Below are 16,535 nucleotides of genomic sequence, written 5' to 3'. Positions count from 1 at the left end.
CTTTAATAATGTCACTTTAATAATATTTACATATCTTGCATTACTCATATGTATATACTGTATTCTATATGATCTACTGTATCTTAGTCTATGCCACTCTGACATTGCTCATCCATATGTTTATATATTCTTAATTCCATTCCTTTACTTAGACTTGTTAGGTATTGCTGCACTGTCGGAACTAGAAGAATAAGAATTTCCCTACTTAAATGTAATGTAAATGTAAAAACAGGCAAAACAGTATAGAGATAAAGTGGAGTAATTCAACGGCTCAACATCTGCTAAACACAGGTATGTGACCAATAAAAAATTATTTGATTTGATTTGAGTTGGATGTTCTCTTGATAAGTGTGTGAATTGGACCATTTTCTTGTCCTGCTAAGCATTAGTACTTTTGTGTGACAGTGAAAATGTACAGAGTAAAAAGTACATTATTTTCTTTAGGAATGTAGTGAAGTAAAAGTCAAAGTTGTCGTGTAGACATTGTAATGTTGTAAATGACTATTGTAGCTGGAAACGGCAGATTTTTTTATGGAATATCTACAATCACACTGCCCTAACCCATCTGGACAAGAGGACCTATGTAAGAATGCCATTATCAGCAAACCATCACTCCTGTGTTCCAATGTTCACCCATGTTGTGTTAGCTAATCCAAGTTTATCATTTTACCAACAAAGGTTAATTTATCATTAGAAAAGTTTTTTGCAATTATGTTAGCACAGCTGAAAACTGTTGTTCTGGTTAAAGAAGCATTAACACTGGCCAGAGTTCCTCTGTCCGGTGTCTGTTCTTTTGCCCATCTTAATCTTTTTTTTTGTTGGCTAGTCTGAGATATGGCTTTTTTTTTTGCAACTCTGCCTCGAAGGTCAGTGGAATAGAAACACCATAATATTAATCAATATTTGTTCCAGTCATCTCATGGGTCTCCCTGTCAAGGCCAGTACAGGTATTGAACCAGCATCTGTAGCAACACAGCTTCCACTGCTACACAGCGTCTTAGACCATTGTGCCACTCAGGCGATGTACAACGTGACTGTTTGGGAGTGGCCTACAGTACTACAGTAAGAGCAAAATAATCCTAATAAATAAAATACTAAAAACCTTAGTGTAACAACAGTTTTAGTAAGTAATACTGAAGTCGTGCGCAATTATCAGTTTCTATTTCGGTTTATGCAACCCATTCATTGTCAGTTAGAGACACGGTAGGACCCAAAAGCATAATCAGTACTCTAACTCCCCCTTGCGCTGGTCTGGAAATATGAAGTGGTGATTCAGGGTACCGTGCTAAACCACAAATTACCTCTAAGTCCCACAGTGTAAGCTCGCAACTTTTAAAGGAGGAACCAATGTACCTAACACAGTGTAAGCTCGCAACTTTTAAAGGAGGAACCAATGTACCTAATATATACGATCACTCTATCCAACGTTCCTTAATATACTTATTTGTGAAAGAGCACACTAGTCTATGATGGATGGAAAAGGGGTCTTAAAAAAACGTCTTCTTGAAAAATGTGAAGGTGTTAGAAATACATCAAAGTTCAATAATGTTTAAGTAATGGCCCATGTCAACTAATATCAACATTTACATTTAGTTTTGCAGAAATTGTTTGCCTTCTGTAAGTTTAAGAAATATTGCCTAGTGTCTTGTCATTCTGTCACCAAAAACCCACATATCTTTAAGATATTTTATACTGAACAAAAATATAAACGCAACATTTATTTTTTATTTAACCTTTATTTATTCTTATTTACAATGACGGCCAACCCCGGCCAAACCCTTCCCTAACCCGGACGCTGGGCCAATTGTTTGCCGCCCTATGGGACTCAGGATCACGGCCAGTTGTGATACAGCACAGGATCTGGGTCTGTAGTGATACCTCCAGCACTGAGATGCAGTGCCTTAGACCGCTGTGTCACTTGGGAGCCCCCAACATGCAACAATTTCAAATATTTTACAGTTTATATAAGGAAATCAGTCAATTTGAAAAAAGAATTAGGCCATAATCTATGGATTTCACATGACTGGGCAGGGACGCAGCCGTGGGTGGAGCTTGGAGGGCATACTGTGTAATGTGTAATGATCATGCTGTTTAATCAGCGTCTTGGTATTTCACAACTGTCAGGTGGATGGATTATCTTGACAAATTATAAAAATGTTCACTAACAGGGAGGTAAACAAAATTGTGCTAAAATTTGAGAGAAATAAGCTTTTTATTGCAGCTGATGAAACATGAGACCAGCACTTTACATGTTGCATTTATATTTTAGTTCAGTATATAATTTCACTCCCTCATGAGGGAGGATTATGTAAGTTCACAGAAGCAACAAGTAAAGGTAGACTTAACAATTAGTTATAGTGCTTTTAATTATACACATTTTGTTTATGAATTATTAAGTGATTATAACGTGTTACTCTGTTACCAAATCGGTTACAGAGTGACCGAAAGATCTGTAACACAATGACTAATTGAATTGGCCCCAGTGGGAACTCATAGTAGTCACAATCCACAGTTACAGTAGAGTACAGTACAGTAAAGAAAAACAGAGTATAGTTCAGTACAGTAGAGTCCAGTACAGTACCGTACATTAGAGCACACATTAGTAGAGTACAGTATAATGTAATATACTCTACTGGACTGTACTTTAAAGTACTGTACTAAACTATACTCTGCTATAGTGTACTGTGCTCTACTGTAGTGTACTGTGCTCTACTCTACTGTACTGTACTTAACTATACGGTGCTGTATTGTGCTCTACTGTACTGAACTAATCTACTCTACTGAACTTACTCTACTGTACAGTACTGTGCTCTACTCTACTGTAGTGTGTGCTGTGCTGTATTGTGATATCAACATCTAACATCTAAGATTGGTACAGATTTGATCCGGTCTGGACCAACCAAATGTGGGTTTGTTTCGGGGCAGAGCTCGTTAGAATATTAGCCAGTGTGTAGAATAACACACAAACATGCAAAGGAGGATGTTAAATGTTTCTACCTTTGTGTAGCTATTCAGTATAAATCACCATGAAGAGAATGGTCACCTTCTCCAACGCATTTCGAAAAGGAGGCAAGGAGAGACAATGCAAGGAATCAAGGAAAAATTAATTGAGAAAGAGCCTAGAATTGCTACTATTGTGCTGTTTTTCCTGTCCAGGGGCACCCCCGCTCAGCTGAACAGAAAAAGCAGCAGCCACATTGATCACGTAATTTCAAGTCAGTACCAGGTTGATTAGCTGCCAAGCAGTTTACCAACAGAATCTGGGATCATTTGACCAATAGTGATAGAGCAGTGCTGAATTACTGCTTGAGTTATTTCATATTAAGCATAATAACATGAATCACACTGTACAGTCAGTACAGTTACACACACTCTTACCATATTAAACTATGTACACATTCAATTCCGTTTCTGAATACACCGCTTGTTTTGATATCTCCCTTCAATTTTTCCAAATGTCTGGTCATGTGAAATCATTTCAGCCTGCTTGTGTTCATTTAATGATCTGAAGGGTGTTTTTTGAGGAGACATTCCAGACTTATTTGATTGGATGTGGAATTTTTTAGAAAGAGCGTGTCAGTATGATCTGGAGATTTGTCCTTCTTCATTCTTGATAATTGAATACACACATCTAAAAACACTTATTCAACGCAACTATGTCATTGAAAATCACACAACGTGATAATTGCTAAGATGACTGATCCCAAACATCCCAGCACTCAGATAAAACTTTTCAAAGGGATTCGGCTGTATTTGTCACGTCACACTAGACTCACTGTCTAGAAGCTATTTGGATAAAATAAGCTGGGTAAGATTATTTTTTTGGGGGTGGGGGGGGGGTTGACATTGCTAATCTATTTTATTCTAAAAGAGAGCCTACTTGCCTATTGTTAACTCACTAGTTTCATCATCTTCGCCTCTCCTCCACAGGCCACGTCCAGCCTGTAAGTATCCCATCAATTATGTATGTCGTGTTTTACAACTATGTATCTTCCGTCTCCTTAGCTTGGACATGTTAATGGTCTCTGATTCCACTTGACACTGGTTCTCTCTGTCAGTGGATTCTTCTGATCATTGCATGTAGTTACAGGCATTAGAGAGAAGAAAACAGTACATTAATTGCATGCACAGACTATTATTAGGAGAGAACGAGGCTTGACATGTGGCTATAAAGTGTTATCGTACTTCACTGGTAGATTTTGGTGATTGTTTTTTTGGGTGCAAGTCATCCCTTAATTCAGAGAATGCTCCATATTCTCACTTTAACTACTGTACATCCTCTGTCATTTCAGAATCATGTCCAGGAACTACATGTCCAAGTATGATGAGATGCGTAAGGGAGCGGTCCAACAACAAAAGAGTGGAAGGCCTGCTTCCTGGTACAGTATGTCTAGAACTTGTATACAAGGCAGATTCTTAAAGTGTGCTTAGAGTTAGTGCAGATTTTCTTGTGACATCATTCATTATCAACATCCAGGGGTCCAATCAGTATATCTCTATATATCTCCCCGTCTGTCCCTATAGGAGGATGGTATCTTTGTGATCTATGGCTGGAAGCCCATGTGGAACTCCGACACTGCCGGCCGGCACACTGCCGGCCGGCCCACCGCCTGTGCATGCAGGACGATTGTAACTTTGCCATGTACAAGAGGGACGAGAAAAGAGGGACAAACACTCAGGCCAACGGCTTCAACATGTGCCGCATGTGGCTGAGGAACGACGACAACCTGGTGATTGAGAAGGACGGAGAGGAGGTGTGGAACTCCGCCCAGAGCAGGGGATCAAAGTGAAGCAGTTTGTGATCTAATGACACTCAGTCACTCTGTGGAGGAAAACAAACTTCATCAAAAGTATCTGAAGTTCTGGTGTTCTGTTCTTGTGTCCATTGTTGCTTGTTGTTTACATATTTTTTTACAGATATAATTTTCCATACAGTGTCAGAAAATATAGCCAATCCCTGAAATGATTGAAATAAGGTTATTATGGTAACATGCTTAACTCATAACTTAACAAGATATTGATATACTGTAAAGCTCAGTCACACCCCACCTCATTTTACAGGCTTATGTCATTTACTGACACATACAATATATTTAAGTGATAATGCCCGAGAAGTGGGTGTTTGGAGGATATATTGGCACGGGTGTTGTTCATCGTGGGCCCGATAACCGTGCCACTATATCCTCCAAACACTGGCTTCGAGGGCATTATCCCCGTTAAAATAAAATAAAAAAAACACCCCAATTTCATGATATCCAATTGGTAGTTACAGTCTTGTCCCTTCGCTGCAACTCCTGTATGGACTCAGGAGAGGCAACGGTTGAAAGCCATGCATCCTCCGAAACATGACCCTGCGAAGCTGCACTGCTTCTTGTCACACTGCTTGCTTAACCTGGAAGCCAGCCGCACCAATGTATCAGAGGAAACACCTTACAACTGGCAACCATGTCAGCGTGCCTGCGCCCGGCCCGCCACAGGAGTCGCTAGAGCGCGATGGGACAAACACATTCCAGCCGGCCAAACCCTCCCCAAACTCGGACGACGCTGGGCCAATTGTGCATCACCTCATGGTTCTCCCGGTCGCGGCAGGATGTGACACAGCCCGGATCGAACCCGGATCTGTAGTGAAGCCTCAAGCACTGCCTTAGACCACTGTGCCACTTGGGAGGCAACGAGATAGCAACATATTAATTAAAAACGTTATTTTGATTTATTTATTCATACTATTTCATCCTTCTGCAAGATATAGTCCCGACACAAATCTAGGGTTGCTACCCAAGCCGACTGGTCGTTTGTTCTATCGGTTCGGTTCGACCCAGTCGTTCAGTCTTTTTGTTCTGTATATATGGACGCGACCCAGTCGTTCGTTCTAAATGTTCCATTGCCATACTGGCTGGCAACGTTCCCATCTCTTGCTTGCTAGCTATCCATCCAACTACGGCTAACTTACAGTCACGTCAGACAGTACAGCCAGAATAACAGCAAAGTAGCTGCAATTGTTTAAGCTGCTTTCTAGTGACATTTATTTGATACATCCATAACAAGCTAATGAGGCACGATTTTGCCTGGCATAGAAAATGTGCTCTCTCGTCAGGACAATGTTGTTCAGAGGAGCTGGCCAGCAACACAGCTAACACAATCACTTCAAACTGAAGCTGGAAAGACTGCAAACTAGCTGCACTTCATTTTGTTTTACCTTTGTATATCTTTGTATATATTCATAAAACGATGCCAGCTGATTCATGATTTCGACTGACTGAGAAACGCTGCCTGCCTGTCTGTCTCGTCCCAACTCCCGACCCATTCATTACTATGGGACAGCCGGAGATCGAACTTGAATATTGAAACAGTGTTGCAAATGTCAGAGAGACAGACAGCAAGGTTTATACAAATCTCCGCTGTTGAAAACTAAATGTTAGTCTAAAATAAATGTGAGATCATGTCTAGATGCTTTTTATAGTGAAGAGCAAGTTTATAAAGTGCCTGGCTGGGGCGATGAGACATTGGATTGTGCAGTCAGATGGAACAGAGTAAATAGGCATTTTAACATCATAGATTTAGCCGGTGGTAATTTGTGGAATAGACAGTGGCTGGAATGCGTTTCAACCAATCAGTATTCAGGATTAGACCCACCCCTTGTATAAACAGTATAGACTGGGTGTACATAAACTGACCCAAATTTCGCTCCAATAATTTATATAGTTTTTTTCCTGACCAAACTATTTCTAATTTATAACTAGGGTTAGGATTAGGTCACATGGTCAGGCCATATGCCCGTAGCCTACTTAGTAATTATGTCTTGTGAGAGAGACAAGGTAAACTAAGATGGCCCAGTCAAACAGTACAACATAGACCTTAATTACTGACTCAGCACTGGAGTCAGCAGAGCTCTGAACCTTACTATGCAGCCACTTGTCTTAGATCCATGATTAGACAACCCAGCACAATCCATCTCATTTCTACACTAAATAAAACACTATTTGACACCTAAAACCACTCAGGTCTACTGTAATTGAGTGAACATGATATCACATTTTGAAATCACATTAAGAACCTATGAAACATATGGTACTGTGAGCTCAAAGTTCACTCCACTAGTAAGTCTGTCCAGTACCTCAGGACGCCCATGAACTTGGTGAACTTTTTATGTTGACTGAGAGGAATATCTGAACAACACAAGTCTGATCAGCTGTTGTTTGCTGTGTATTTCTATGCCAGTAGGACTGCATTTTGTAGTTCTGAATATGGTACAGGAAATTTAAAAAAGTTCCATGGATTACTTATTGTAAAAGTGCAATCAAATGATAATTAGAAGAACTCGCAATTTTAAGCTATTTGATGAAAAGAAGTCCTGGATGCTCTGCTAGCAATAGACAACAAGAAATCCACAGGGGCCGACCAATGGCATCCTGGTCTTCTTAAATGAGCAGAGCCCATAATTTTTTATTTAACATTGTTATCAGGAAATATTCCAAAGGTATGGAAATCACCTCTTGTGCTGCCATAAGGGCAGGGATAGTAGTGATCTTAATAATTATCGACCCATTTCAAAGCTTCCTTGTCTAGCTAAGATTCTTGAATCCTTGGTAAATGTACAACTTTGCACCATTAAAGCAACCACTTTAGTTCTTAATGATCTTATTAAAGTTTTAGACACTAAAATGAAATGTTCTGCTTTGTTTGTGGACCTATCAAATAGCTTTTGGCACTGTTTGATCATGCTATTTTATTGAATAAGTTGTCCTTGACAGACTTGAGATCAGACGCCTTTTCATGGTTATCTTAGTGACAGAACTCTTAACCCCATCAATCACAATGGCCTGTCTGAATTTCCTGAAGTACATGAAGGTGTACCACAGGGGTCGATTTTGGGACCTGTTTTCCTCACTATTTGTGACTCGTTTCAGGAAACTAGGCGTATGTTGCCGCCACTAATTCACAGGATAGCCATTTGAACGTAAACTTTTTTTTATCAACAAGGCAGAAATGCCTTCTGGAACATGTGAACTTTCATGTGCCTTAATAACAAGCTTGTAAGCCATCTGTAAATATGAATAAAATTGTTAAATTACAAGCCTAGTTGGTTTATCCACAGAAAAAGCAAGCAACCTTCCCACTAGCCATGATTGGCTGAGATAATGAATACATTTTATATAAACACCATTGGTCAATCTGTTAAAAATAAAAACGTTATAATATTATGTATGCTACTGCCCCGAATTGGAGCGAGCCCCGAAGGTTAAATAAATCCATAACAAATTATGAATGGGGGCCTCACCACTCCATCCACCACAAGCAACACTCATTTGGATGATACATGGCAGGCATTTTGCTCCAGAGCACTCATCCCACATTGCCTTTCAATGAGAAGGCAATGGGTCAATATGAAGCTTGGCATTATGATATGGTTATGATATGGTGAGGGGTCAGACCTGGAATTTAGCCAGGAAGACATGGTTAGCATCCCTACTCTTGCAATAAGTTCCATGTGACTAATTATTTTAGAACACAGAAAGTCAGAAGCTTGATTTAATGTCATATCCAAAACTTACAGGTAGTCGTCCCTATAGCTACTATGCCAGCGTAATGGTATGCTATACTGACACCACCTCAATCAGCCTGTCTTTCCCCAGCAGTCTCCCACACAAGCACTGAGTAGATCCAATCCTACTCTGAGTGGTAAAATACTTTCAAAGATCATAGCTTTTTTAAATATTTTAAATGCATTAATAATGTAGAATCAATACACCCAATAAAGTATGTTTCATAACCTATAGAGAGAGAGAGCTGTAACAGCTTAATCCCATTTTCATACGTAAATATGTATGACCTCAGTTCACATTAATTGGACAGATAGGGTCAGCAGTCGTGTTGAAATGGACACAACATTAAAGTTTTGGTTCTTTATAACAGTTAAGCGTATTACAAATGTGTATGTGAAAGGGGGGGAATATAGAGTCCATACAAGCAAAATGGCTTCACTCTACATGGAAACCAGCGTAGTAGACATTTTGTTTTCAGTATAGTTAGTCTTTGGCTTGAATGTAATGTGTTGAAGATTAAATCCCTTCTAACACAGACTATATTCAGACACCCCAGGTGCAAACAGTTAGCCGAATCATCCACAATTAACCCTTTTTTAAGATGCATTCGCAAAATGAACGTTTGTTTTTTTATCTCGAGTTTTAAAATCACATTACAGGTTACATTTAAAGACATGTCTTATGCATAACAGATTTGATTAGGTCTTGACAGAGAGAGTTTTATCCTTTTCACTAGTCTCTTCTCTGGGTTTTCGGCTATAAAAGTCCACGGTTTCTGAAGAGATGACACTTCCCCAAGAGCTGCAAACTCATCAGCAACTCTACTGAACGTCCACTCTACAACCGGCCTGTGAGTATCAAGACTGACGCAAGGTTCTCTCTGTGACTGCTCTCTCCTCTCAGTTTTTCCTTATGCAAAACCGACTGCTTGTTTGTCATCTTTGCTGAACTTCTCATTTCAGAATCATGAGCAGAAACTACATGTCCAAGTTTGACGAGATGCGTAAGGGAGACTACCTTATGTCCAACAACCACGAGTGGAAAGCCTGCTTCCAGGTATGTGTGTAGAACTTGTGAAACACTATGGGCCTACTTGAAAGTGTTATTTTTGGGAAGTCCATAGAAAATGTAAGGTTTAAGTTTCCCCATTATGTTCTAGCTATGTAGTTACATGCATGTATCCATTTTATTTATCTCCATAGGAGGATGGAAACTTTGTGATCTACGGCTGGAAGCCCATGTGGAACTCCGACACCGGCGGCCAGCGCGACGCCCACCGCCTGTGCATGCAGGACGACTGCAACTTTGTCATGTACAAGAGGGACAACAAGATGATGTGGCAGACCAAGTGTTCAGCGTCCGGTGGCTTCAAGATGTGCCGCATGTGGCTGCGCAACGATGGTACCATGGTGGTGGAGAGGGACGGAGAGGAGGTGTGGTCCTCTGCTCAGTCTAAGGGTTTCAAGCAGTGAGCAGACCCCCTGTAGCTCTACCAGGGATCAGTTCATGCTGATAATACCCACACTTTTCATCTGTGCTGCATGACTGTCTCCCTTGACCTATGTTCAATAAAGAGCACGGTAAAAAAAAAAAAGATCTGTTGTGTTCTGAACTTCTTCATCTTCTTCCATTATCCTGACCTATATGTTGATGTACTAGATACATTCAAGTTAAATAGGAACATAGCATTTGAAAATATTCTCTTTCCATGAATATGAGGAGAAAACAACATGGTGTCGCTTGAGCACATTGGGGAATCTGGGACCTGTGAGCCCATCAGTATCTGTCAGATAAGAACAATGAATAATCGTATTATTCATTGAGCTGATATTTTTAGCACAGTACATATCGCACCAAAAAGTTCAATAGCTCTATTGAAATGGCGAAGCTGAGGGCTCATGCTGTTGGCAGCCCCTCTTCTTCATTACCACAGGCTTCTCTGAAGCGCCATTCTTAGGGAGCCAGACACATGGCCCGTCTAGACACCACCATTGTCCCAGTCGTTCCTTGTGCCAAGAGTAAATCTCATTAACAGTGAGAGTGATCGGCAGAGTGCGGGCTCAAAGGCTCTCCTCACATATTGTGCACTAAAAATAGTGCAAGACTGTGATTACAGAGAGGCAAGGTGAATGGGTTTATACACGACATGATCAAAAGTATGTGGACACCTGCTTGTCGAACATCTCATTCCAAAATCATGGGCATTAATATGGAGTTGGTCCCCCCATTTGCTGCTATAAAGCTTTCCACTAGATGTTGGAATATTGCTGCGGGGACTTGCTTCCATTCAGCCACAAGAGCTGTGCACGGGGAAATTGTCATGCTGAAACAGAAACTGTTGCCACAAAGTTGGAAGCACAGAATCGACCAGAAAGCCATTGTAGGCTGTCGCGTTAAGATTTCAGTTCACTGGAACTAAGGGGCCTAGTCCAAACCATGAAAAACACCCCAAGACTATTATTCCTCCTCCACCAAACTTTACAGTTGGCACTATGTATTGGGGCAGGTAGTGTCCTCCTGGCATCCGCCAAACCAGATTAATTCGTCGGACTGCCAGATGGTGAAGTGTGATTCATCACTCCAGAGAACGCATTTCTACTTCTCCAGAGTCCAATGTCAGAGAGCTTTACACCACTCCAGCCAACACTTGGCATTGCGCAAGGTGATCTTAGGCTTGTGTGCTGCTGCTCGACTATGGAAACCTATTTCATGAAGCTCCCGACGAGCAGTTCTTGAGCTGACGTTGCTTCCAGAGGCAGTTTGGAACGCGGTGGTGAGTGTTGCAACTGAGGACAGACAAATTTTAGGAGCTACGTGCTTCAGCACTCAGTGATCCGTACTGTGAGCTTGTGTGGCCTACACGACATGATCAAAAGTGTATCTGGGCATATTGTCTGTTATTTTGAATTTATAAAACAGGATTGTTACTCTTGACCACCAACCAATGATCAGTGGAGAGTAACAACTGTGGTCAAAGTTAAGAGGCAAACACCAAAATATATTTTAATATCTATTTTTGGTCTTAAAATGTCAAATTAAACTGATCATGATCTGCAGCCTTTAATGATGAATCACATTTTTCAAATCTGATCTGTCCATTTCTATAAAGTTCTGTCAAGAGTCCACTAGATGGCAGTTAATGCTTTTACGAGGGAAACCTTTTTGTTCTGATTTGGTAAATGTCATCTGATGCAGAGCTGCAAGAGGAGTTTGGCTCTGGCTTGAGCTGCTGACTGTTTGGAGCCGGAACAACCCAAATGCACCCAATATATTGATCCTTCATCACTTCAAACCAATGGATAATCCTATGTTAACTTGTCCTAACTTAACCCTAGGATATGGTTTTTACTCCCACAATCAATTGTCAGTTTATCATTCTGCATGAGTCTCATACAGACAATTTGTTTCTTATAAATGATGGAAAACCACCAAAATGGCCAAAAAGGCAGTACAATGAACACTGTAAGACCTGCCAAGACTGTGTCAAAGATTGTGTCCAGTTCTGGAAATAACTGCCAAGGCTAGCACATTTACACCGCTAAATTTTCCATGACATTTATTTTTTCCCTGAGCTTCTTAAAAAGGCTGAAAAGAGGTATGATGAGGAGACTACGTTTCCGACAGACGCACACACACACACACACACGCGTGCACACACACACACAGTCAAGTGTGAGTTCAGGCTTTTTGTGAGTCGCCCTCTGGTCTACTTGGCTGTCAGAATCTCTCATATAATTAGTGTCATGTATAAGATTACAGCCATTTCCCATTTTCTATACCAAATCAAATGTTATTCGTCACATGCTTTGTAAACAACAGGTGTGGCCTTCAAATTAAAACCCTAGTTCAAGAACATTGGGAACCTTTTTTTAAAGGACAAATAAGCATCACCTCATTTCACCTTTTTATTTTTGGCTGGCAGGATAACGCGTTTCGGATGTTATGCCTTCATCAGAGCATCAAGAGATGTGTCAAAGCTATAGTTTTTCATATGCAGATGCCTAGGTGATAATTACAATTGCCCACACCTGTGTGAGGACAGTACAATAGTGTCAATAAAAACAGTAGCGAACCAACAATGACTTTTGTCCTTATAAACTTATTCCATCATTCAATGAATCAGGGATGAAATTAGGAAGGCTACTTCAAAGCAAGGTATCTAACTAGACATGTTTATATATAAGGCTCGAATATTCATGTTTTTAGGTGAGATCTATGCACAGCAGGTTATTTGTCAATTAGGCTATTCTTAGAATATGTTTTGTGTTGTCGCAATTATACATGCTACTCTTTAATAGAGGCCAGCTTTCCAACGATGCAGATTTATTTAGGATCTACAGTGCCGGTGGAAAGGCGACAATGACATTAATGCTTAGTTAGCTATAGTTAACGAGCAAGATAACTGCTTCAAGTTATATTTTGAATTGGCCATCTTAAGCTGAACAAAAATATAAATGCAAAATGCAACAATTTCAAAGATTTTACAGAGTTACAGTTCATATAAGGAAGTCAGTCAATTGATATTGATTTATTTAGGCCCTAATCTATGGATTACACACAACTGGGAATACAGATATGGGCTCCTGAGTGGTGCAGTGTTCTAAGGCATTGCATCTCAGTGCTAGAGACACCCTGGTTCAAATCCAGGCTGTATCACAACCTGCCGTGATTGCGAGTCCCATAGGGCTGCGCACAATTGGCCCAGCATTGTCTGGGTTTGGCCTGTGTAGGCCGTCATTGTAAAGAAGAATATGTTCTTAACTGACTTGCCTAGGTAAATAAAGGTTAAATATATATATATATATTGCATCTGTTAGTCACAGATAACTTTAAAAAAATGTAGGGGGGGGGTGGATCAGAAAATCAGTCAGTGACGCATAGAGCTGGCTGATCTCAGATGATCCTGCAGGTGAAGAAGCTGGATTTGGAGGTCCTGGACTGGCGTGGTTACACGTGGTCTGCGGTTGTAAAATGGCATTGGAGCTGTCATATGGTAGAGCAATTAACATTAAATTCTCTGGCCAAAGCTCTGGTGGACATTTCTGCAGTCAGCATGCCAATTGCACGCTCCCTCGCTGTGGCATTGTGTTGTGTGAAAAAAACTGCACATTTTAGATTGGCCTTTTATTGTCCCCAGCACAAAGTGCATCTGTGTAATGATCATGCTCACAAAAAGGAGAAATGCTCACTAAAAGGTATGTAAACAAATTTGTGCACACAATTTGGGAGGAAAACTTTGTGTGTATTTTGGTGATCTTTTATTTCAGTTCATGAAACATTGTAGCAACATTGCTAGCTTTTGAAGTGTAGTGGTTTTTTTTAACCCACACTCAAATAGCAAGTTAAACAGGCTTTAGTTTTGTCTAATCGTGATTATTGTCCAGTCGTGTGGTCCAGTGCTGCAAGGAGAGACCTAGTTAAGCTGCAGCTAGCCCAGAACAGAGCAGCACATTTGGCTCTTTATTGTAATCAGAGGGCTGATATAAATACTATGCATGCCAGTCTCTCTTGGCTAAGAGTTGAGGAGAGACTGACTATATCACTTCTTTTTTTTGTGCAAATTGTTTGCATAGTCAATTTACACACAGCCCTGACACACACACACTTATCCCACCAGACATGCCACCAAGGGTCTTTCACGGTCCCAAAATCCAGAAAATATTCAAGAAAGCGTACAGTATTATATATAGCCCTTATTGCATGGGACTTCTTTCCATCTCATGCTGCTCAAATAAACAGCAAACCTGGTTTCAAAAAACAGATAAAGCAACACCTTGAGGCACAATGCCTCTCCCCTAGCAGATGTTCTGAAAGAGCTGCAAAACCTGGACCTGTACAAATCAGCTGGGATAGACAATCAGGACCCTCTCTTTCTAAAATTATCCGCCGCCATTGTTGCAACCCCTATTACTAGTCTGTTCAACATCTCTTTCGTATCGTCCGAGATTCCTAAAGATTGGAAAGCTGCTGCGGTCATCCCCCTCTTCAAAGGGGGTGACACTCTAGACCAAACTGTTATAGACCTATATCCATCCTGCCCTGCCTTTCTAAAGTCTTTGAAAGCCAAGTTAACAAACAGATCACTGACCATTTCGAATCCCACCATACCTTCTCCACTATGCACTCCGGTTTCCGAGCTGGTCACGGGTGCACCTCAGCCACGCTCAAGGTACTAAACGATTATCTAACCGACATTGATAAAAGACATTACTGTGCAGCCATCTTCATCGACCTGGCCAAGGCTTTTGACTCTGTCAATCTCCGTATTCTTATTGGCAGACTCAACAGCTTTAGTTTCTCAAATGACTGCCTCGCCTGGTTCACCATCTACTTCTCAGATAGAGTTCAGTGTGTCAAATCAGAGGGCCTGTTGTCCGGACCTGTGGCAGTCTCTGTGGGGGTACCACAGGGTTCAAATTCGTAACATATTGTACAAATTGCAATTCATAACTTACATATATTACAAATGGTATGATATCACAACAAAATTGGAGTGGGTCCAGGGTGTCTGGGATGATGGTGTTAATGAGAGCCATGACCAACCTTTCAAAGCATTTCATGGCTACAGATGTGAGTGCTACGGGGCAATAGTCATTTGGTCAGGTTACCTTGGCATCTTGAGCACAGGGTCTATGGTCTGCCTTAAAGGAGGTCAGGCAAGGAGTCTAGAATAAATCAAAGGGGGAAGCACAAGAGGCAGAAACACAGCAAACCATAAGAAATCATGTAAAAGTATCAAATAAGACACACACTCTTAAATAAAGGTCACTGTAAACCAAAGTTAAACAACAAAATGCACACAAGGGCTGGTACTCCAAGGGGAAAATATAAGGGAGGGCAACATGTGACATGCACATGTAGGCAGGGATAAAGCAACTAGGCATGAGGATGATAATAATAAGAGTAAAAAATAAGAAGCAGCAGTGTGTGTGTGTGCATGCCTGTGTGCATGCATGGTGTCAGTATGCATGTGTATATGTATAAGGGGTGATAAAGGCCATAAATGAACCAAAGGGGGCGACGGAACACCATGTTGAATTTGTGAACGCCTAAAAGCTGAAAAAATATGAAAATAATAATAAATATTGTGTTTTGTATATGTGTGAACCAGAGCATGTAAGCGGAGTTGAGCGGTTGGAAATCCCATCACTCATGGAGCAATGCTTGCGACCCACTCCGCTAAAAACCAGGGCAGCAGTGGAGAATATCCTCTCCACACTTGCAGATCCAATAGGTATGCTTAACACCCTTTTAGCCACTCTTACCAGGCTGGGCAGAGATGCAGAGTTGTTTTTAAAAATATATTTATCGGTAGGCCAAAAACGTTTTTAGGCAAAATAACCCAATCAAAACAGAAAGCATTTAGTTATCTACCCACCTCGTTCCTTTCTTTTAGCATGTGCATGTAGCTAGTACACCATCATGCTTTTGGGATACCTGTCTTTTCAGATTCTACAATGATTCTTTAGTTGTGGACACTACAATCACCATACTACCGCTCTTGCTCTTGGTAAGTCATCTTGATTAAGCCCCTGTGTGATTTATCAGTTTCTTTATGAAAATATTTAATGAACACCATGAAAATAGATAAAGCAACGGGCTATAATAGCACACAAGTAGACTACAAATGCATGCCGGGGTGGGCATGCCCTGAGTTTGTGAAGTAAGCACTATTGGAGCGGGCAAGAAGACCAACACTCCAGTCTTTGGGAATCTCGCTCCACACTCCGCTAACATACTCTGGTGTGAACTGTGATTTTAGTTTTAAAAAATTGTGTGCTTAAAAAAAAGATTTCTTGAAAAAAAAGGCCTTTCAATACATTGAGCCACAGCCTAAAACTGGACAGCCTGAACCATTCTATTCTTGTCACCTCCCAGTTCAAATGTGAAATGTGTGTGTGTGTGTAGTAGGATTTGGAATCAGATGAGGGACACCAGAGATGGAGTAAAGGCATGGAGTCGTGACATGTTTTTTCCACTCAAGATATGGAC

At 40.8% G+C, this 16,535-nt stretch overlaps 1 protein-coding gene and 1 pseudogene across 1 annotated transcript; both read left to right on the top strand.

Annotated features, from left to right (window-relative positions):
* Window positions 1–4,296: 4,296 nt before the first annotated feature.
* On the top strand, window positions 4,297–4,790 carry LOC135518553 (B-type lectin plumieribetin-like; annotated as a pseudogene).
* Window positions 4,791–9,494: 4,704 nt separating this feature from the next.
* On the top strand, window positions 9,495–10,111 carry LOC135518552 (B-type lectin plumieribetin-like). Its single transcript, XM_064943721.1, has 2 exons — window positions 9,495–9,599; window positions 9,746–10,111. The coding sequence occupies exons 1-2, from the start codon at window positions 9,510–9,512 to the stop codon at window positions 10,013–10,015; spliced, it is 360 nt and encodes a 119-aa protein (XP_064799793.1). The 5' UTR covers window positions 9,495–9,509; the 3' UTR covers window positions 10,016–10,111.
* The last annotated feature ends 6,424 nt before the right edge of the window (window positions 10,112–16,535 follow it).

Source organism: Oncorhynchus masou, chromosome 28, assembly GCF_036934945.1.
Source record: "Oncorhynchus masou masou isolate Uvic2021 chromosome 28, UVic_Omas_1.1, whole genome shotgun sequence".
Lineage (NCBI taxonomy): Eukaryota > Metazoa > Chordata > Actinopteri > Salmoniformes > Salmonidae > Oncorhynchus > Oncorhynchus masou.
Note: the sequence above shows the minus strand (reverse complement) of the source record. Positions and strands in the feature narration are given on the sequence as shown.

What these genes read in the sequence shown, in the direction of transcription:
- LOC135518552 (XM_064943721.1), top strand. Translation starts at nt 9,510, where the DNA reads ATGAGCAGAAACTACATGTCCAAGTTTGACGAGATGCGTAAGGGAGAC. An exon ending in AGTGGAAAGCCTGCTTCCAG is followed by an intron (nt 9,600 to 9,745) that starts GTATGTGTGTAG and finishes TTATCTCCATAG; the next exon opens with GAGGATGGAAACTTTGTGAT.